Genomic DNA, 22884 nt, shown 5'->3' on the forward strand with positions numbered 1-22884 from the left:
CCTGCTTCACTGGCCCTGAAGCTTCTCCCCTGTAGGTGAAGATCGAAGGCTCGAACCCGGATCCCTGTGCATTGTAATATATGTGCTTAACCACTGTGCCACTGCCTGACTCCCTCTTTATTTATTTATTTATTTGAGAGACCAACACTGCTCCATTATCTGGGGTGCCAGGATTAGGGCCCTGGCCAAACTTAGGGTCTCACGTGTGTAAAGTCTGAGGCATCCCCCTCCTCAGACCTGCCCAATTGAACAGCAGCATGGAGGGTCTCCTCAAGAGTGCTTCTTGGGGGTTCACTGACTGACAAGATTCAATGGTGGGGATTTCTTGGTGCCAGCCCTACAAATCCATAGCTCCAGCCATCATGTTTTTCTTGCATGAAGTTTGTTGTAAAAATGAAGCTCATTAAAGGTTCACTGACTTCCTTTAAATGTTTAATCTCTGTCCCTATCGTGGGATTGGTAAGAGGTTCCCTTGAAAACCTCTGCAGAGCTCTGAGGAGGTTAAGAACACACACACACACACACACACACACACACACACACACGCCCCCAAAACCAGACCCGTGTTTCTCTTTTTCTCCGTCTCAAAAATCAATCAGCAAGAATTTGCTAAGTGTGCAGAGTGAGGTAATGGGCACGTGGCTTCCAGAAACATTCACCACACAGCCCCGTGCAGTGTCTTTTTGTCCTATGACAAGTCTTCGAGAGCAGTAGGTGCAATGCACATAACAGATCTGGGTTCCGCTGTGGCCTTGGCAGTGCTTCCATGTGGCCTTCTCATCAGAAAATCCATCCCGGATCCTATTAGTGTCAGGTGAGCCACACATGGCTGGAGGTGCCTTCTCCATGAAGATTAGCCGCCCTGACCTGGCTCTGATATTCCGGCACGAGCTCATGGGGTCAAGATGGAGACAGCTGGGGCGGAGGGGGCGGCTGCATGGGTTTGAATCCAACAGGGTCGGCATGAACTGCAGTAGCCTGGGCTAGGGAAGCTTTCTGGAGAGTGAACTGGAACTTAGTTAACTTGTTTTGCTTGGCATTTACCAAGGAGTGAATCTGGGTGTATGTGGTCATAACTGTACTCTCCTTATTGACACCAGATATCTTGATACATCTTTCTGTGCTCCATTAAAAACTTTTATTTATTGTGTTTTAATAGTTTACTTATTATTAAGCTGAGAGGGAGGGGGTAACAAGGAGGGAGAGAAAGAAAGACATCTGTAGCCCTTCTTTGCCATGCATGAAATGTCCTCCAACAGGTGGAGGGCAGAGGCTTGAATCCACTTCCTTGTGTACTCAATCAGGCACACCACCACCTGGCCCCTTTTTATTTGTTTTTATGAGAAGGGGGGGGGGAGAGAGAGAGAGAAAGAGAGAGAGAGAGAGAGAATAAGAGACCAGAGCACTGCTCAGCTCCAGCACTTGGCAGTGTGGGGCCTCTGGGACTTCATGCATGAGAGTCTTACAGTCTGGCACTGAACTGTCTCCCTGGATTGTAATGGCATTTTTACTTGCTTAACTCCCAGGGTTTGTTTCAAAAATGTTTTTATTAGTAATTTAATAGTGATTTATTCCTGGCCCACAACATTAAGTATCATAGTTCTCACAAAATCTAAGAGGCATTTTGGCTCCTCTTCCTCCTCCTCCTCTTACTTCTCTCTCCCTCTTTTTACAGGTTCATGTATTTCATTTCTCTGCATTCCACATATGAGCAAAACCACCTGATAGTCGTCTTTTACTTATTTCACTAAACATCATCACGTCTACTTCCACCCGTTTTGTCCCAAAGGATGCAATCACATCTTTTTAAAAATGCAGAGTACTACTGAGCATGTGTTCTATACCTTCTTTAGTTAGTCAACTCTTGACGGGCTATCAGGCCTGCTTCCACTCTGGCTGTTGTGAATATTGCAGCTATGAACACAGACGTGCATGCGTCTCTTTGAATTAGTATTTTTGTGTCTTCTGAATAAATGCCCAAGAGATCACTTGCTGAATCATAAGGTATTTCCATTTGAGTGTGTTTACAGACTCTCCTGACTATTGTCTACAGGGGCTCCCCCCAGTTTATTCCCACCAGCAGTGTGGCAGAGTTCCTTTTCCCCACACCCTCACCAACACCTGTCATTTCCTGCTTGGTTGATGGAGGTCATTCTCACTGGTCTGAGGTGGGTCCTCAGGTATATTGGGGGGCTGCCATCCTAGAGAGATACTATTCTATCTACTAAGACTGACGATGCCTTTCCTGAAGTCAACTGTAAAGCACATTAAAAACAAGTGCCCCCCCATATTATAAGAGTAATGCCTGCTATGTAGATGATTCAAAAGACACAGAAGCACAGTGACAAGCAGAAGACTGCAAACTCTCCCATCTTTCCTCTCTGTGTTAATAGCGATAATCTTCTTGAGGGAGGCTGAAACCATATCTCTTTGTCACTTTGCAAAGCACTGTGCTGTTTTTCCAAGGTCATCAGCTATTCCGCCGGATGAGTTTTCAGCTGCAAAAGAGTTGATTGCAAGGATGTGTCAGATTACTCGCCCAAGCCCGCACTTTGTGCCCCGTCCTCTAGTGGTGAGAGGACCACTGCTGCTTCTCACCAAGTGCCCTCTGGCCTCACTCCAGTCTCCTCTTTCATGCTTCTCCTGCTCTGCCCCCCACACCAGCATTCAGTTTTGGGGTCACCTGATATTTTGTATCTCTCAAACGCTAAACCTGTTCTGTCACTCCTCAGAGCCTTCAAGGTGATGTCTTGAACATTGCATTAGCTCCCAGTTCTTTATACTTCCAGAAGTCTACCATCAGTGTCTGTGGGTCAAGAATCACTGGGGTCTCACATTCCCTCCCCCAGGGACTAAAGAGAACCCTTCTCTTGCCTCCTCCAGCTCCTGGTGATTCCTGACTTGTGCCCCTGTCAGGGGCGCTGAGTTCCTCCCTCTGGACTGAAGGCAGCTCCTTCCAGACTGAAGAACTTTAGCTTGTGTTCATTGTATCTATTTCGACAGTTGCTTTCTGCTACTGGTGAAATAGTCTGCATTTTCCTGTAACCCATCCCATGCCAAAAGCAGAGTGATTTAAAAAAGCTTACAGGGGGTCTGGGTGGTGGCACACTTGGCTGAGCACACATTACAATATACAAGGACCCGGGTTTCGAGCCCCCCAGCCCCACCTGCAAGAGGAAGGTTTTGCGAGTGGTGAAGCAGGGCTGCGAGTGTCTCTCTGTCTGTCTCTCTATCTCCTCCTACCCTCTTGATTTCTGACTGTCTCTATCCAATAAATAAAGATAATAACTATAGCAATAAAAGAGAAAGAAGTGTACAGGGCTACAGGGTGGTGGGCGGTATCTGAACTAAAGCACCTTGGGGATGATCCTGAAGTCAGGCTGGCCCTTGGTTCTCTGTCTCTGTTTTTACTTGAGGAGCAAGGGAGGTTTGAAAACATAAAGAGAAGCATCTTTGGTCACAGGGCACAGCTGGAAACAGCCTTAGTGAACCTCTCTCCCCTCACCCTCCATCATTCCAGGAGTGCTGGATGGGGAGCTCACTCACCACTCACGTCAGAACTGATCAGAGGGAGTTGGGCTGTAGCACAGCGGGTTAAGTGCAGGTGGCGCAAAGCGCAAGGGCTGACATATGGATCCCGGTTTGAGCCCCCGGCTCCCCACCTGCAGGAGGTCACTTCGCAAGCAGTGAAACAGGTCTGCAGGTGTCTGTCTTTCTCTCCTCCTCTCTGTCTTCTACTCCTGTCTCCATTTCTATCTGTCCTATCCAACAACAACAGCTATGACAATAACAACTACAACAAGCACAACAATAAGGGCAACAAAAATGGGAAAAATAGCCTCCAGGAGCAGTGGGTTCGTAGTGCAGGCACTGAGCCCCAGGAATAACCCTGGAGGCAAAAAAAAAAAAAGAAGAAGAAGAAGAACTGGTCAAAGCACACGTTACCTCAGAGTGCAGCCTTGTCCTGCTGCCTGTTTGCTTTATGGGGCATGTGGAAGGCGGGCTGGGAGGCGATGTCCCTGACTTCTTCATGGGAGGAAGTGTAGAGATTACTCAGACAAGGGGCAGATGCTACGGGAAACCAGCCCACCACTCTGCTTTCTGCTGGGGGCAGTTGGTTTAACCATCTAGGTAGGGGCACTGGGTCTCTGCCTTGGTACCACAGCAGGAAGCGGGCTTCTCTTTTCTCCCATCTCTTCAACCATGGATAAGCACACAGAGTTAACTGCCATGGGATATGGGGCTATACAGCATCTCTTTAAATATACATATACATATATTATTTTATCATATTTTAAATTTATTATTGGATAGAGACAGAAATTGAGAAGGGATATAATAAACAAACAAACAAACAAATGAGGTAAAAAAATTGGAGAGGAGGAGGGTAGAGACAGACACCTACAAACCTGCTTCAGCACTCATGAAGCTTTCCTTCTGCAGGTGGGGACCAGGGGCTTGAACTCAGATCCTTTTGCACAGTGATGTGTGTGCTCAACCAGGTGTGCCACCATCTGACCCCCTGTACAGCATCTCCTTTGACCTACAGAATCAGCATCTTCATCATCTATATGTCCTTTCTGGAAGCGGGAGAAGTGTTGAGAGGCAGAAGGTGTGTCTGTTTTCTGCCCCCCCCCCCCCCCAAGGCTAAGGCAGCTGTCAGTCATTCACACTGATGGAGCTTTAGGAACTGATGTGCTTTGTTCATCTGTGCCCAGCTTGGCCTTCCCTGCCCTGAGCTCTTAGAGGCTCGGTGTAGTACCATGACACACCTTGCAACATCCGTGGCAGGGAGACGGGGGTGCCAGACTTGGCGCCTAAAGAGCCCTTCAGCTCTAGGAGAAACCAAGAGAGTCTCTCCCACTCTCTGAGCCTCCTCCAGTCAAGGCCCCAGTTGCAGCCACCTCTTGTGAGTGCCACAGTGCTCTTTGCTAGAGCAAGGGGACAGTGAGTGACACACTCAACACTGCAACTGTCTGCTGCCCTGCCTTCCACTATGCCCATGGGAAACCATGGCCAGAGAGGTTCCTCACGTGCAGAAGGCCACACAGCATGGAGGCTTCAAGGCCAAGCTCTGACTCACTGGACTCATCCGACCCAGTGTTCACACTCCATCACCTTGCTGGTCAGGGCTGGGGTGGTGATTCATTATTCTTGTTTTTATTTACTTGTTTTTTAAGAGAGAGGCAGAGAAAGAGAGAGGCCTCAGGACTGAAGCGTCCTTCAGCACAGTGGGGGCTGGGCTTGACCTTGGGCTGAGCACATGTGAAGCAGTGCACTGTTCCAGTGAGCTATTTTGCAGGCCCTGGGGTGGTGATTTGGGCATTAAAGTCATTCAGGAGCCAGGTTCCTCACATGGGAGGAGCTCACTCCGGCAGCTCTGGGCAGTGTCCACCAGCTGGGCTTGACTCCCCTGCCCCAGGCCAGCCCTGCCCCTTGTCCCAAGCTCCCCGTAGAGCCACGCACACCTCTGCCCGCCTCTGCCTACCCAGGAGCTGGGATGGACGCAGGGCGCCACAAGCTTGGTCAAGGTCAGCAGGGGATGGTTTATGTCCTGGGGAGGATTTGGCTGGGCCTTGTGGAGTGGGAGTGCCCGTTGTCCTGTTTCTTCAGCCTCATATGCAACCACCACTAACTCTCTGGTGGATGTGAGTGCTCAGAACCGATGGGCATCTGCAGAGCTGGTGCACAGACCTTGCTCTGAAAGGCCCCCCACCCCATCCTGCTCCCCTGGTTGCCTAGGATATGCTCCAACTGGTGGGGGGGAGGGTGCAGGGTTCCCAGGAGGGCAAGCATGCTTGCAGCCCCATGGACAGGGGCCCAGAAGGTCCCGGAAACCCCAAGCCTGGTGCCCACTTGTTCAAGGAGATACTTGCTGCTTCTCTCTCTCCTTTAATGTGTCAGACTCTGTACCAGGTGCCTTGTCTGGGCCTACCACCCCACCCACACTCTGAGGAAGGTGCCTCTGTCCCCGTCACAGCTGGGCGGTCAGTCTTCCCCCAAGTGGAGAAAACCAGGTGTGGAGCACAGGCTAGCTGTCCCCAGAGTCTGGGAAACCAGGCTTGAGCCCAACCCCCACCATCCTGGAGGAAGCTCTTATACTGTGGCAATTCTCTGTCTGTCTTTCTGTTTGAAAGAAGAAAACCAAATTGGCCTGGAGCTGTGAAGTTGCAGTGAAAACAAGCAAAAACACAATCCTGGGAAAGGGGGCACCAGGCTTCCTCCCCTCGCAGGGGCTTTGTAGAAGATCTTCTGGGTGCCTGGCACATGACATGCCGTCTTTCTGGAATGATCCTTGTGGCAAGCCAGCAGGATAAACATGGCTGCCTGCCACTTATAGGCAGGATAGCAGCTCAGAGAGGTTATTAAGGGAATGACAGAGGCTCACTGGGACTCCCCCCCCCCCCCCCCCGCCTCTCCTTGGCTCTGCCATGAAGTCTCTTGAAAGAATTGCAAGGAAACACTCATGAAGGTCTACAATTCCCCATTCCCTTTATTAAGTTATGAGGGAGAGATGTTATACAGAAGTGAAGATAGCAAAGAGAAAAAACTCTGAGAACAGACACCTCAAGGGCCCTGGAGAGTCTCCAAAAGGCCCCTCTGTGTGAAATCCCTCTCCCCTTACCTGACAAACCATGCCTGGGTCAGCTGGAAACGCCAGATGTGGTTCCCTTACTTGAACTGCTCCTACAGTGTGTACCTTTTGTGCTCAGGTCCCCAAGATCCTCCTCTCTGTGTATCAAGCCCCAGTCCCTTGTCCCCTGTGTGCACAGGGCACAACAATTCTGTGCTCCCGGACTCTCCCTACTCATTTCCTGACCTCGACAATGGCTCGCCTGCCTGGGGCCTCACCATGTTCTTCTGCCCTTTCAGGTGACGGGCTGGAGTCCAGCATGGTGGGTCCAACCTCCCCCCCAGCTCCACCGAGAGTGCCATGAGACCCGCCGATTCAGCGGGTGGGTGTCAGGCTGGCACAGTGAGCGTGTCTGCTCTGAGACTTGGCAGACGCCCTTCTACTGGCCTTGGGAGGGGCTGGGCTCCTGTATACGGCATGAGTAACAGGTATTCCACCTTTTGGAAATGATGCCAGAAAGTAACAACCCTGAGTGAAATTCGCATCAGCCCCGGGTGGGCTCTCCCATAGGGCTGGCAGCAGACGTCTCTGCAGCGCCAGGAATGCTGCTCTGTCCCCACACCGTCCAGGGTTTGTGTCTGCTGCTGAGGAAGGCTCGAGACCAGAGCTCCTCTCTGCTGTTCATGACAGTCTCTTTGTATTTGTATCATCATGCCATGTCGAGAGTTGGAACCTGGGAACCCACGCCTAGGAGGCATGAGTTCCCTGCTGAGTCACATCCCAGCCCCTTGAATTTTCACTTTGATGGAATTCAGATGGCCGCTCAGTGTCCTGGACAGCACAGTGCTCAGAGCTTTCTCGTGACCACTTGTCAGCATTATAACAATACCAGCCAGAAGAGGGACTGGGAACAGGTGGAGGCACACCTGGTTGAACACACATGTTAGAAAACACAAGGACCTGGGTTTGAGCCCCCGGTCCCCAGCTGCAGGGGGAAAGCTTCACGAGTGGTGAAGCAGGGCTACAGGTGTCTCTCTCCCTCTCCCTCTCCTCCCTGTGTGTGTGTGTGTGTATGTGTATCTCCCCCCCATTCCCTCTCAATTTCTGGTCTCTATCCAGTAAACAAAAAAATAAAAAACTTTAATAAAATAAAATAAATATTTTAAAAAGCCAAAATGAGAGAAGAGAGACCCAAAGTGTTGCTGCTGAACATGAGAGGAGGCAGGACCAGAGTTTCCCCGCTACCCGGAGTCCCTGACTGAACCCCTAAGCTGATGCTGCCCCCCCCCAGGGCCTGAGGTCAGATGGGGGCACCCTGGGGGGGATATGATGACATCCAGGGCTGCTGATAATGGCACCAGGGTGACAGCTGGAGTGTGACATGGAGGAGGGGTTGGGCGGGATTTGATTTCTTGATCTCAGAAGGGGGGGGGGGGGCTGCTGGCATCCCCTCCCATCCCCCCGGGGAGAACCTTGCTTCCTGTCTGCACAGCACTCTGCCTTTGAGCCCTGGCTCTGCCCATTTCCAGGTGAGCCTGGGCCAGTCAGCTCAGTGTTTCCTCTCTGAGGTGGAGATGGGAGCAATGTGGCCTCACAGGCATGGTGACAATGGGCAGACCTGGCTGAGCCTGGATGAGACGGGACACTGACGTGGTAGCATGTCCGCCTGAGCCCCTGGAACATGGGCTCCACTTCAGGACAAACACAGACCGGGGAGGAATCAGGAAAGTTCAGGGGTCAGGAGTTCCCAGAATAAGGGTCCAAGGATGGAAGGGGTGGGGACTGTGCTGCTCCTAGAGTCACACTCTGCCCCCCCAACTTAGGACAGCCCCCTGCAGGTGGGGGTGGAGTCCTCTGGGGACAAGCCCTGGCCTTGCCAACCAGCCAGACCTGATCCTCAGAGCCACAGGCTTTGTATCAGGTTGCTGGCTCTGTCTGTTTTTCTTCTTTTTCTCCTCCTTCTCCTTCTCTCTCTCTCTCTCTCTCTCTCTCTCTATTTGGATAGGACAGAGAGAAATTGACAGAGGAAGGCAGGTAGAGGTGGGGAGAGAGAAAGTCACCTGCTGACCTGCTACACAGCTTGTGAAGTGACCCCCTGCAGGTGAGGAGCAGGGGTGCTCAAACCCGGATCCTTGTGTGGGTCCTTGCGCTGAGTACTATGTGCGCTTAGCTGCGTGTGCTCCTGCCTTGAGCGCTGCTGCCTGGCCCCACTTTCTTCTCTATTTGTTCCGGAATGTTTCTAATATCACAGGCTTAGAACAGTGTAACAGTCAATTTAAGGTCAACTTTATCTTGCCAATAACCCCATCATCCTCCCAACCCACCCCCAAGATTACTTGGATTTTTAAAATGTATTTATTTATTTAGAGAGAGAGAGATTGAGATGAGAAAACTTTTATGGAGTAAGTGGTGCTAGGACTCAAATGCATGTTCTAAAGTGTGCTGAGTGCTAATCTCTATCCCCTGAGCCACTTCCCAGGGACAGCCACCCAAAGCTGCTATTATTTATTTATTTATTTATTTATTTATTTATTTATTTATAAAGATATGTGCTATTTCCTGACCACCTGTGTTTGTGGGTTGCAAAATTTCAAGTGGAGGGTCTTCTAAACTTGACACCAGGATAACCTTCCACTTTGTCCCAACTCTCACCTTCAGTCCAGGGACAAAGCACTCTGTGGTCTCAGAATGAAATCTACCTCCCTATGGTTTCTTTCCTTTTTTCTATCTTTTCCTTCCTTTCTTCCTTTCTTCCTCCCTTCCTCCCTCCCTTCCTTTTTTCCTTCCTTTTTTTTTTTGTTTTCTTTTTTTACTTTCTTACAATATATTTTTTTTTATTGCCACCAAGGTTACCGTTGGTGTGTGCTTGGTGTTTGCACGATGAATTCACTGCTCCCTGGGCTTCATTTTTCCTTTCTTTTTTTATTAGATAGGATCCCATCCCATAATTTTTTAAGCCAGTCATCTGTTGATGGGCATGTAGGCTGCTTCCACTCTTTGGCTATTGAGCACATTTGTCCCTTGTAAGTTAGGCTTTCATGTCCTTTCATCCACAATTCTTTATCTAGGTCCCCTATTTCTTTACTAGGAATTGGTAAGACCAAGGCCAGTTGTGCATCTTCTCTCTCTCTGTGTCTCTCTTTCTTCCTTTCTCTCTCTCTTTCTTTCTTTCTTTCTTTCTTTTTCTTTCTTTCTTCTCTTCCTCCTCCTCCTCCTCCTCCTTCTTTTTTTTTTTTTTCATGTATTTCTTGGCCTTCCAGATCTCTTCTTTTTTTTTTTTTATTTAAGAAAGGATTAATTAACAAAATCATAGGGTAGGAGGGGTACAACTCCACACAATTCCCACCACCTAATCTCCATATCCCACCCCCTCCCCCGATAGCTTTCCCATTCTCTATCCCTCTGGGAGCATGGACCCAGGGTTATTGTGGGTTGCAGAAGGTAGAAGGTCTGGCTTCTGTAATTGCAAAGCTGCTATTATTATTGCTGTTGTTGTTATTTATTGCCACTAGGGTTATCGATGGAGCTTAGTGCTTGCATGACAAATATACCCCTCCCATTTTTCCTTTTTTAAAAAAAAAACACCTTATTTTTATTTGACAAGATATATAGAAATTGAGGAGGGAGGGGTAGATAGATTTGGAGAGAGAGAGAGACACCCACAGGCCTGCTTCACTATGTATGAAGCTTCCCACTGAAGGTGGGGAGCAGAGGCTTACACTGGGGTCCTTGAGCATGATAGTGTGTTCGGCCAGGGGTGCCACCACTGTGCCCCCACCCCTATGTTATTTTGAAGCAACTCCCAGCTTGTGTGCCTTCAGGAGTCCCTCCGGCCCTGTCATAAACTAGTTAGTGTACAAATCGGTGCAGTCACAGGACATTTGTTAGAACTTGACAAAATTTAAAGCTTTGACACCAGCAATTTTTTTTTTTGTAAGTGATAGATAAACAAGATTGAGAACTTGAACTCACAAAAAGCGTTTTCCTTCCTGTTTCTCAACTTGGAAGGATAATTCACAAATAATTCTGAAGGGGTGATGGATCTTTCCTAATACCACCCACCTCCCAGTCTACATACCTCCCTTGGTCCTCTGAATTTAATTTCCTGAGTTGGATCGTGGACATGGTGGTGGTACACTTGATTAAACTCAAGGACCCGGGTTCAAGTCCCTGCTCCTCACCTGCAGGGGGAAAGCTTCACGAGCAGTGATTCCTTGTCAGCTAGGCGCTTTAGTCACGAGTGATGTCTAGCTCGGTGTCATTTACCAGGGCCGCACCAATTCCTGTTGATATTGTTAATTTTAGGGGAAACCCTGCAGGGAAGGCAGGAATAGCAGAGCCCTCTGTACTTTGAGATACTCATATATTTTTTTTTAATTTTACTGTTTGCTTACTTAGAGACTTAGAGACTTGAGAAGGAAGGGAGGTGGGATAGAGGGAGAGAGAGATGCCTACAGCACTGTGTTCACTGCTTGTGAAGTTTCTCCCCTGCGGTGTCGACCAGGGTCTTGAACCCAGGTCCTTGAACACTGTAATATACGTATGCTACCAGGTGTGCCACTGCCCAGCCACCTGGGTTACTTATTGTTCATTAAGCTGAAACGATCTATTGATTAAAAGTACATTGAGTTCTGGGGTGTGGGCAGTGGTGCACCCAGTTAAGCACAGACTTTACCATGCACAAGGACCTGGGTTTCAAGACCCCACTCCCCACCTGCATGGGGGGTGCTTCCTGAGTGGTGAAGCAGGTCTGCAGGGGTCTAACTTTCTCTCTCCCTCTCTATCTTACTTACCCCTCTCAATTAAAAAAAATCAAAGAAAATGTCTATGTGGAATTTCTAGTTCTCTTAAATCCAGGACTGAGCCTGCTTCCTCTGCTCATGGGGTTCTGAGTGGGGCCGGGAGTGCAAGGACACTTGTTCCCCTGGAAGGAAGGTCCCCTTAGTGGCATTAGACAGGCAGTGGTCTTTGGTGAGACTGTGGCTTGGACAGTAGACAGGGATGGTGTGAAGGAGGAGGAGGGGCAGGCAGTCTGTAGGTTCTGCTGTCAGAGGAGCTTGTCCTCTGTCCTCTCAGCAGTGGGGGTCCACGGGAGATTTTATCAGGAGAGTGACACCATTAGCTCTGTGCTTCCAATGTCCTACGTGTCAGAATTCCTCCTTCTGTCCCTCCTCTGGGCCCCATGTCTCAAACTGTAAAACCAGGAGCCTGCACTGGGTGATCACCAGAGGGGCTGGCAGCATCTGGAAGGTTCTGAGATAGGAGCTTTTGCAGCTGCCTTCCCAAGCCCTTATTCCTCCCCGCCCCACACTTCTTTCATTGTGCTTGGAACTGCCACCTGCAGGGGTGGAGTGGGGTGGGAGACCCTTGGATAGAGCTTGTGCCTTGGGGGTACCTATCTGGTTTTAGTCGTGGCTCCCTTTGTATTCCTCAAGGAGAGAAACCGTGTGTGTGTGTGTGTGTGTGTTTATGTGTGTGTACGTGTATGTGTGTGTGTTTATGTGTGTGTATGTTTATGTGTGTATGTGTGTGTATGTGTGTATGTGTGTGTGTGTACGTATGTACATACTCTAGGAGGAGCAACTTGGGAGGCAGTTTGAGTTCCAGAAGGGGTAATCGGACCCCTCCCTGGAAGCCCAGTGTGGGGGCCGTGCTAGGGTCCCACACAGGCCCTTCCCGGAGGCTCCAGCTGGCAGGTGAGCTGGGGAGGCCGCCTTCCTGCCCTCGTCCCTGGCCACCGGCACCATGTGATTGGGAAGCCTCTCTCCACAGTGAGCTGGGCTCTTGGCTACATCTCACAGGGGCCCGGCTGTAGCTTTGCTTGGAGGCAGAGTCACAGAAGGACAGACAACATGGGGGTATAGATGAGTGATGTCTTTTTTAAAATTTTAAAAATATTTATTTACTTATTTTCCCTTTTGTTGCCCTTGTTTTTTTTATTGTTACTGTTGTTATTGATGTCGTCATTGTTAGATAGGACAGAGAGAAATGGAGAGAGGAGGGGAAGACAGAGAGGGGGAGAGAAAGATAGACACCTGCAGACCTGCTTCACCGCCTGTCAAGTGACTCGCCTGCAGGTGGGGAGCCGGGGCCTCGAACTGGGATCTTTACACCTGTCCTTGCATTTCACACCACATGCACTTAACCCGCTGTGCTACTGCCCGACTCCTGTGTTTTTGTTTTTAATCTGCAGTCAGTCCTACTCAGGGTTCAAGGCTCACATCTTCCAGCCGAGGTGGATTCTGGCTTGATTTCTGGTTTAACAGCCACTCACGAGGGCCAGCTGTGAGGGCCAGAGGCTCTGTCCCCCTGAACCTCCACTTCCTCATCTGTGGCATGAGGGGGACACCAGTAGCACTGCCTTCAAGGGGGTTCCACCGATGTCCTGAGAATCATCTAAAGGACTCTGTTGGGAACAGTGAGCCCCGAGGGCCTTTGAGGGCCTAGCTATGATTTGGTAAATGTTTGCAAAGTTTGTCGACAGTGCTCAAGCCCCTCCCATGTGTGCTTCCATCCCTCCTGGGTTGAGAGTTCTATTTCAGAGAGTCAGAGCAGTGCAGAGAGAGGCATCCAATCACTGGAGCTTCTCCTGGTTCCATGGCACTCCCATGGGGTACTGGTGTTCTTTCCTGGACCCCACACTACACACAACAGGGTGAACTGGCTCCCAACCCCTATAAAGTATGTGTGTGTGTGGGGTGCTTCTCTGGGCAACTTTCCCATATAGTTCTGTTCATATATACATAGATATATGTACATACAGTGAGACTCACAGAGAGACACCACAGCCCAGAGGCTTCTCCCATCTGATTTGCTGAGCTAGGGGCTTGAACTTGGGTCATGCACATGGCAAGGGGGACCAACGCCCCGCTCCTGAGAGCCCTCTCACCAGCCTCTCACTTAGGCAGGGCTGCCCTTGTGGGCAGGAGGGCATGACAATTGGTTCAGCAATATGACAGCTTGGGCCTGCCCAGTGGCCTGTTCCTGCTCACACAGAGTATGGCTGGGACGAGAGGCTGATCTTGATGAGCACAGAGCTTTGGGTCCCTCACCCATACAAATGGAGACTGTCAGCTTCATGTGGGGTGTCTGTGTGTGTAGTGAGGGTTGTCTGGGATGTGTGGAGGGTATTTGAGGGGTGTGTGGGATGTGGTGTGAGATAGATGGGGTATGGGGTGTGTGGATGTGTGTGTCTGGTTTGGGGTGTGTGGATGTGTGTACATGTCTGGTGTGGGGGGTGTGTGTGTCTGGCATGGGGTGTATGGATGCGTGTGATGGGTGTATGAGGTATGTGAGCTGTGTAGAGGTGAATGGGGGTAGTGTGTGGCATGGAGTGTATGTAGGATGTGGAAAGTGTGTGGGAGGTGGCATGTGGAGGTGTGGGCTGTGACATGTGCATTTGTGTGGGGTCTGTGTGATGTGAGGTTTCTGTGGGGTGTGGCATGTGTGCTGTGTATGTTTTGTCTATGGGGTGTGGATGCGTGTCGTGTGGTGTCTGTGGTACATATATTGTGTGCATAAGGTCATGCTGTGTTGTGTGTGGTATTTGTGATATGTGGTTGTGTGTGTGTGTGTGTGTGTGTGTGTGTGTGTGTGTGTGTACTCACTGAGACTGTCATGGCATCGTCTCTGTGTGGTCTTGGTGGAAGCTCCGTTAGAGGGAGCGGGGGTCTGCTGTGAGGTCTGACGCCCCAACAGGCTGCCTGTGCAGGGAGCACCCTGTCTCCAAGCCCACATTTCCTCTGAGCAGCTAAAGCCTAAGACAGGCACAGGAGTGAGCAAACTCTGCAGGCACAAAGGCCTCCTGGGACTGCCCGGAGGTTCAGCCGAGGGTCACCGGGGCCAGGCCCCAGGCCGGCCGCCAGGACTTCCTGGGAGGAGGCTTCTGCTGTGGGCTCACAGCAGCTTTGAACTTGAAGGCTGTCGCCTACCCTCAGAATGAACTCTGGGCAAGCTCTCTTCTCCCCTCCCATTTTAACCTCAAGTGTTTCACTGTAAGTTAGAGCAGTTAGAGGGAATAGTTCCTGCCATGTTGCAGATAGCGACCTTGTAAAATAAAAAGACACCCCTGTTATAAATGGCTTACACATGGTGGCAAGGGGACAAATCTTTTGTTTCAGTCTAGCCGCTTCCCTGCATCGTCTTTGCCATCACGTTGCCATGTGCCCAGGTCAACGTGTGCCACTCAATTTCTACCAGAGCCTAGTTCCTAGATGGAAGTGATCCCTCTCTGAGACACCAGTGGATGCCCCTGCGCCCCTTCTCATGCCCAAGGGCATGATTTCTCTGAAGAGGGGCCTAACATAAGATAGTTCTGCATCATCTCATTTGTCTGGCTTCTTTCAGTCAACAGAAGGGGTGTGGGATACAAGTATAGCTCTGCAGGTAATGCTGATCTGCCTTTTCACTGCTGTGTACTATTCCACCAAGCAGCTAGTTCACACTAGAAATCTTGTCTGTTCTGACATTTTGAGTTGTTGCTAGTATTTGACTATAAAGTTACTCTGCACATTCTTCTACTCAATTTTTTGGTAGACATAAACACTCATCTCTTTTTTTATTTTTGAAAAAGAGATTTATTTATTATTTATTTATTTTCCCTTTTGTTGCCCTTGTTTTTTATTGTTGTAGTTATTATTGCTGTTGTTGTCATCGTTATCGGATAGGACAGCGAGAAATGGAGAGAGGTGGGGAAGACAGAGAGGGGGAGAGAAAGAGAGACACCTGCAGACCTGCTTCACTACTTTTGAAGTGACTCCCCTGCAGGTGGGGTCCTGGGGGCTCAAACCGGTATCCTTACGCCGGTCCTTGTGCTTCGAACCATGTGCGCTTAACCCACTGCGCTACCGCCCGACTCCGGAGCCTTTGTATTTCTATATCAACAGCAACAAACAGAAAAATATGCCAGATGGGAAACAGAATGTGGATATCCAGGGAAAAAGCAACCTCCAGAACAAAATCACTTCCGGGTAAGAGTCCAGCACTAGTGAATTTATTGACATCTATTGCTAGAATGTTCTGCCCAGGATAGAGTTTAAACTTCCCTCAGACCTGACTAGCAAACTCCCATTTCCCATGAAGTATTTGTTTTATAGCACATCAGGGCGGGAAAAGTTAGGGAAAAAAATCAAAAAAGCAACGTCAAGGGCATGATATCACTGCAATAGTGTTATTTTTGCTTGGTTATGTTTGATGATGCGAACTACAAAATTTTAGAATACCAGAGTCCTTGAGTGATAATGTGATAATCACTCTCGTTTCTTTGGAGTGTGTAGCAGTGAATAAAACAGCCACATCACAGGGTGTCCTGTTCTCCCCACCACCCATCAGAATTACCTGAGCAAGTCAGAGACACTGCATTCTGCCTTTTTTCCTTCCTTCCTTCCTCCCTCCCTCCCTCCCTCCCTCCCTCCTTCCTTCCTTCCTTCCTTTCTTCCTTCCTTCTTTCCTCTCACCAGACCACTGCTCAGCTCTGGTTTATGATGGTGCTGGCAGTTGAAACTGGAATTTTGGGACTTTAAGCATGAAAGTCTTTTTGCACAACCATTATGTTATCTCCTTGACCCTCTTTATTTTCTTGAACCCCTAACTTCTTTCTTTCTTCACAGAATTGTATCTTAATTTAATTTTAATACCTGGTGTGTGTGTGTGTGTGTGTGTGTGTTTGTGTGTGACAGAGAGAGAGAGACCAGAGTACTGCTCTGTCTTTATGCAGTGCCGTAGTGCCAGGCATGAAACCCAGGGCCTCATGCATGCAACACATGGGCTCTGCAGTGGTGCCACCTCCCGCCCACACTTGAGTTTTGACTGAGGCCTCTGTCAAACTCCTACCCAGAATATGTGCTGATTGACATGGATGTGTAGAAAACCCCTGTGGCAACCACACTCTCTGTCTTTTTCTCTCACTACAGTGATGATGTACACAGTTCATCACAAAATATTTTCTACACCTGACTGACAGAAGAGTGAGGGCGTCTGGGAAATCTGTCTCCTGAAGCGGTGGGTGGAGGTGATGGTAGAGCTTCTCATCCTCTAGGGAGGTGAGGACCGCCCAGGAGTCTTGCTCAGCTGTGGGCTCTGGTTCAGAGGGTCTGTGCAGCGGCTAAGTCCCTGCTTCTAATGAGCCCTACAGCGGTGCCAGTGCTGCTGGTCCTGGGACCCCACTGTGAGTACCAGGGGCTTCTGGCGCCTCGAATGAAGGAAGATTCAACAGTAGCAGCATTCTGATGGCCTGTTCTGAGGGGCACCCAGTTTTCTTGACCCTTCGGGGTGCCATGCTACTGTGAGATTCTGCATCTGAAGAGAGTGGCAGGCCGGGCCAGGCCTCCTGAACACTTGCTGTGGGAGGTGAGAGGGCAGGCAGGCAGGATGGGAACAGGAAGGCAGGCTGACTTCCCCCTGGCTGGCCCGTCTGTCTCCTCGGGGGCCACTTCTCTGTATGGTGCTGGGGCAGCGCCGACCACTCATTCAGGCACCCGCCTTCCAGTGCAGGTGTGGGTGGGCATTCCAGGGCCTGGCTTGGACCGTTGGGAGAATTCATTGGTGATGGTGCCTGAGGCATGGAGTTTGTGGACATCCTGAATTCTAGACTCTGGAGTTGAACAGAGGGGAGAGGAGAGGGAGGGCGCCAAGGCTGAAGCTGATGCTGGCGGGCTGCTCTGGAAAGGCTGACCAACTGGGCAGTAGCAGGGCAGTGCCTGGGCGACGCCTGGGGTGGCATGTGAGGCGGGCTGTGTGTATTGGAGCTCGTTGAGCTGGAGATCTTATCTCTAAGCCTCAGCTTTTGAACTTTTGTTCTGGGTGCTCAGGCCTGCCTGCTCAGTGGGTGTTTTCTGAAGTGTGGCTGCATTCCTCTCTGAGGTGCTCATTGTAGAGCCATGCAGACACCCAGCCCCAAGGCTGGCACCTGGTCCTCACCCCTCAGACCCAACTCCACCTGAGAGCCTCGTTTTTAACATTTATTTTATTTTTATTTGTGATTAATAGGTTACAAGACTGTAAGATGACAGGGTCTAGTCCACACCACACCCACCACCTGAGTTCTGTGTCCCCACCCTCCCGCCGCCTAAGGATGACCACCATAATTCTCACAAGGCTTAGAAATAGTTTGCTTGCTTCATCGTTTTTTTCCCCAAGTTCATGTAAATCAGATCTCTAGACTCCACATGTAAGTGAAACCATTGGGTAGTTGTCTTTCATCTCTTATTTTGCTAAGCAGTCACCTGCAGTTTCATCCATTTTGTCCTTAAGGACAATATCATCTTTTTGATGGCAGAGTAGTATTCCATGGAGTCTATATCCCATCACTTCTTTATCCAGTCATCTGCTGATGGGCATCTAGGCTGCTTCCACTCTCCGGCTGTTGTGAACAATGCAGCTGTGAGCACGGGGCTGCGTGTGTCCCTTCTAATTAGTGTCTGAGTGTCCTCTGGATAAAGCCTCCGAGTGGGCTTGTGGGTCCTGAGGTGCCTCCATGTCTGTCTGTTGAAGGACTGTCCGCACAGTCTCCACAGGGGCGGCCCCAGTCTGCATCCCAGCAGCTGTTCTTCCTGAGAGTCTTGCTCTCATCCTCTCTCACGCCATTTCCCTCTGTCCACAGAGTGAGCAGTGAACTGTGGGGCCTTTGGGGAGCAGTGGCCCTGAGAGTGGCTTTGTGTTTTCACTGAGTGTGTGTGTGTGTGTGTGTGTGTGTCCCCTTTGGCTGGAACTCAGAACCCAGGGCCTTGTGCACGCAAAGCATCACTGTTACTAAGCCAGCTCCCCACCCGACCCCTTCACTGAATTTTCTGTTTACCAGTCTAGAGAATGCTCCCTGTCCCTCCTTGCTGTAGTAACACAAAACTTCATTTTTGTCACTTAAATTGTTTCATTGTACTTTTAATATGTATTCATGATGAGTGAGTGGGGAAAAGAGAGAAACCAGAGCATTGCTCTGGCACATGCAATGGTGAGCTTTGAACTTAAGTCCCCAAGCTGACAGCCTAACACTTTGTCTACTGTACCACTTTCCATATATATATGAAGAGAGAGAGAATCAGATACAGAAGGCAAGAGGGAGAGGGAGAGGGAGAGAGATACAGAGAAAGGGAGAGATACCACAGCACAACTCCAGCCATGGGGCTCCCTCGGTGCTTATCTATGGTAGTACCATGGGTGCTGGGGATCGAACCGAGGGCCTGTGAGAGTGTGATGAGACATTACATTTGCAGTCATTTCCTGGGTCTGAAAGCTCATTTCCAATGAGAAAAGTGAGTCAACTTAGTTGACTGTGTTTGTGTGGGGTGGGGGGCAGTGCTGCTGGCATGTGACAAGCAGCAGTGGGGACACAGGCTCAGGCTGTGTGACAGGACAGGCCACATGCCATGTCTTCACGCTGAGCTCTGACGGGAGGGAAGGGGAGACCGGGTGGCAGCAGGTCTGAAGGGGGATTGCTGGATGGGCCCTTCTGGCCCCTGGCCTGACCTCCCCTCCACCTGTATGTACCTGCAGAGATCCGCTCGCAGCTGGTGGAGCAGTTCAAATGCCTGGAGCAGCAGTCCGAGTCGCGGCTGCAGCTGCTGCAGGACCTGCAGGAGTTCTTCCGCCGCAAGGCTGAGATCGAGCTGGAGTACTCCCGTGGCCTGGACAAGCTGGCCGAGCGCTTCTCCTCCAAGATCCGCAGCTCCCGGGAGCACCAATTCAAGTGAGCAGGGACCTGGGCAGCTGGGAATGGGGTGGGTGGGACCCTCGAGGGACCTGGGTCTGTGGTCTCAGACAAAGCAGAGGGAGCTTGGGGTGGTGGAGGGGGCCTAAGTGGGTGCTTTGAGGGCCCTGGGTCTGTGCCCCTGGGCTTTAGTCAGAGCAGAGGGAGCTTGTGAGTGGGGGCAGCCCAGACAGGTGCCTTTGACCCATGGCCAGTGTCAAGACATCAGGCTTCTTCCCTGGAGCACCAGGCACGGTGCTAGCTCCCCACTTTGGGCATCCTGTCTCCTCTCAGGACATCTGACACTGTCCAGTTCCCTCACCCGGGTCAGCCAGCCCAGTAGGATTGGCTTGAGGGGGTGGAGGGGGGGGCTTGGAGGCAGTCCTCCAAGACTGGGGTGCTTCAGCATCCCGCCGCATCCCTCCCCTCCCCTGGGGCTCTGTTTCCTGGGAGACCCTCACTCCCCGTCCTGTCTCCTAGAGCCTCCACCTCACCCCGAGACACTCCCTGGGGACGGGCTCATTTTGCTGGGCACAGTGTCCCCAGGGCGTGTCCACATGGTGACTTGTGCCAAGATGGTTTCCTTGGGTAACGGTCCAGGACTCCTGGTGGCATCACCATCCTGTCTCTATCTCCTCCCTCTGTTTTCCACATTTCATCTGATCTGCTTTCTGCCTCCTCTCCACCTCCCCCCAAAACATGGCCCTGAGTCTGGGCCACAGCGTTTGAGCACTCACTTTTGTGCCTTCTTTCCTCTGCATGTGGAGATAAGAAACTGCTTTATTAAAAGGCAAAACTTTAGGACATGTTTGCAAACCCCAGGCTTATTTTTCTAGCCTGTCTCATAAACTTGCACTGCAGGAGGGACCTTCTATCACTAACTTCCTCCCTGTCTCCGTCTGGGCCTCTTCGCACCCAATCTCCTTCCCCTGATTCTTTTTTTTGAGGGTAGGTGAGAACTGTGTTTTTTTCACACAACAATCATGATCAACAAGTTAGAAAACATAGAGAGGTAGCTGTTGGTCCTTGGCGCTTTCCCCACCTGCCTTCTGGAAAGACTGACAGCAGCGGCCATTTCCCCGGCACTCACTGTGTGCTGCATGTCCGACCAGCCCCTCTTAGAGATGGGCACACGGTGGCATGCTGGGAAAGTGACTTGCCCAAAGTGCCTGTGGGCCACATGTGAGAGAGACAGATTCCATGTCACACTGCCTGTCACCTTGGCCTGCAGATGAGAAGTGGCCACGAGATCTGAATGCCCTCCCCCAAGCCACAGGGGCCGAGCGAGGCATGTCCCCATCTGTGACTGGACTGTCATGGAGCTGGGTGGCGGGGCGGGACCCTCAGCGCCAGCCATCTCCTTCCTTCTCATTCTCAGAGATAGATGCACATGAGGAGTGGGGCCCAGGGGGTGGTGGTGGAGGCAGCCCCCCTTCCCTGGCGCCGCCTGTAATGAGCCCGGCCAGTCCCTCCCAGGTTCATTAGTGGAGGCTACCAGATGGAACAGGAGCCCCAGCTGGCAGTTGGACACCCTAAGAAAGACTAATTAGGGCATGGGCCTGCTGACTTGGACCCTGCGGCACACTAATGCGACGGCCCAGACCTCCACGGCTTTGGAAGCTGCAGTCTCCAGGGGTCGCTTTTTGACCCCAGGGCCTGGCTGCACCAACCTCCCACCTCCCCAGCACCTCCTCTTTGGGGCTCAGCTCCTTCACCTGGGCTGGGCTGAGAGGCCTCATCATGCGTCTTACACCTTTTTTTTTTTTAGTGATTTTTAAAAATTTTATTATTATCTTTATTTATTTATTGGATAGAGACAGCCAGAAACTGAGGGGAAGGCAGGGAGAGAGAGGGAGAGAAACAGAGAGACACCTGCAGCCCTGCTTCACCACTCGCTAAGTTTTCCCCCTGCAGGTGGGGACAGGGGGCTTGAACCTGGGTCCTTGCACATTGTAACATATGCGTTCAACCAAGTGTGTGCCACCACCTGGCCCCTTTTTAAAGCTTTTTTAAATTTTACTTTATTTATTATTGGCTAGAGACAGAGAGAAATTGAGTGGGGAGGGGGAGATTGAGAGACAGACACCTGCAGCCCTGCCTCACCACTCGTGAAGCTTTCTCCCTGCAGGTGGGGACCAGGGGCTTGAACCTGGGTCCTCACACATGGTAGCATGTGCACTTAATCAGCTGTGCACCACCTGGCCCCCATCTTACACCTTTTTCACGAGGCGCTATCTGTCTGGACTTGAGAACAGGGCCTGTATCTAGTCATTTTATTCCCACTGTGCCCAATCCAGGCTGGGCAGAGGTGGGGTGTTACTGCATCAGATAAATGAAGGGAGGAAGAAGAGGAGAGAGGGAGGACTGGAGGAAGGAAGGAAGGAAGGAAGGAAGGAAGAAAGGAAGGAAGGAAGGAAGGAAGGAAGGAAGGAAGAGACCTATTTGGTTTGTGAAGTGTCCTCTGACTCTGGGAGGTTGGGTCTAGAGGAGGAAGGGGTTTGCTCAAAACGGCACAACAGATGCATCCATGTCCAGACTGGGAGGGGTCCTCCAGTCTGCTCAGGCTGCCATACCTGAGCTCTGGGGACTGGGAGGCTTCAGCAAGGCCAGCTCTCTTCTCCTGGATTGGGGGCCAGATGTGTGAGATCAGGACGTCAGCGTGGCTGAGTCCGGAGACCTCTGATTCTCAGTGCTCCTCACACAGCAGAGCAGAGAGAGGGAGCAGGCTCTCGTGATTCCAACAAGGGCACTAATCCACTGGTGGGGGCCCCACTCTCAATCCCAAGCCCCTACCCCTATCATCGTCACACTGGGATAGGATTTTAGCATAGGACTTTGGGGGGACAGAAAGACTCCACTCCTAACCATATTCCATATAACTATCATTTTGCTTTAAGTCTTGTTTGTTTGTTTATTAATTTATTTTCCTCCAGGGTTATCACTGCGGCTCAATGCCTGCACTGTGAATCCACTGCACCCAGCAGCCATTTTCCCCCCATTTTTATTGAATAGGACGGAGAGAAATTGAGAGTGGAGGGGGAGATAGAGAGGGAGAGAGACAGAGAGATGCCTACAGACTTGCTTCACCTGCAGGTGGGGTGCAGAGGCTTGAACATGGATCCTTGCTCAGGTCCTTGCGCCTAGTACTCTGTGTGTTTAACCACTATGCCACCACCGGCCCCCAGTTCTATTTTTTTATATGTTCACTTGTCACCAACGTTGTCGATGCTAGCACTGTGAATCACCACTCCGACTGGCCACTTTTTCCTTTTTTTTTTCTTTACATTTCTTTTGGATAGGACAAAGAGAAATTGAGAGAAGAGTGGGAGACAGAGAGGGAGAGTGAAAGAGAGACTTCTGTAGACCTGCTTCACTGCTCAAGAATCTTCCCCTTTGGAGGTGGGGGCCACGAATCCACTCGGAGGGGCCCCACCCTTGAAACCTGTTGCAATCCCAAAGCCCCATCCCTAGCGCTGTTACAGTGGGCTGGCATTCCAACATACAACTTTGGGGGACAGAAACACTCCATTCCTAACAGAAACTCGGATCTCTTGCCTCTCTGTCAGGGGCCCCCTGGGCCTTATCTCTCTAAGGCCCCAACAGCCCCTTGTCTTCCTAGGCAATTGAG

At 50.7% G+C, this 22884-nt stretch overlaps 1 protein-coding gene across 7 annotated transcripts in view; it reads left to right on the top strand.

The window, feature by feature from the left end:
- The window catches only part of SRGAP3 (SLIT-ROBO Rho GTPase activating protein 3), a 200322-nt gene that overhangs the window by 97166 nt on the left and 80272 nt on the right, over positions 1-22884 (top strand). For all 7 annotated transcript variants that reach the window (XR_009547096.1, XM_060180777.1, XM_060180779.1 and 4 more), the window contains one exon: positions 19064-19256. Coding sequence is in view for 5 of the 7 variants with exons in the window: in XM_060180779.1 (XP_060036762.1) it covers positions 19064-19256 (193 nt within the window). In the remaining 2 variants the exon portion in view is untranslated. The remainder of the gene's footprint in view (positions 1-19063; positions 19257-22884) is intronic.

This window comes from Erinaceus europaeus, chromosome 21 (genome assembly GCF_950295315.1).
Source record: "Erinaceus europaeus chromosome 21, mEriEur2.1, whole genome shotgun sequence".
NCBI lineage: Eukaryota > Metazoa > Chordata > Mammalia > Eulipotyphla > Erinaceidae > Erinaceus > Erinaceus europaeus.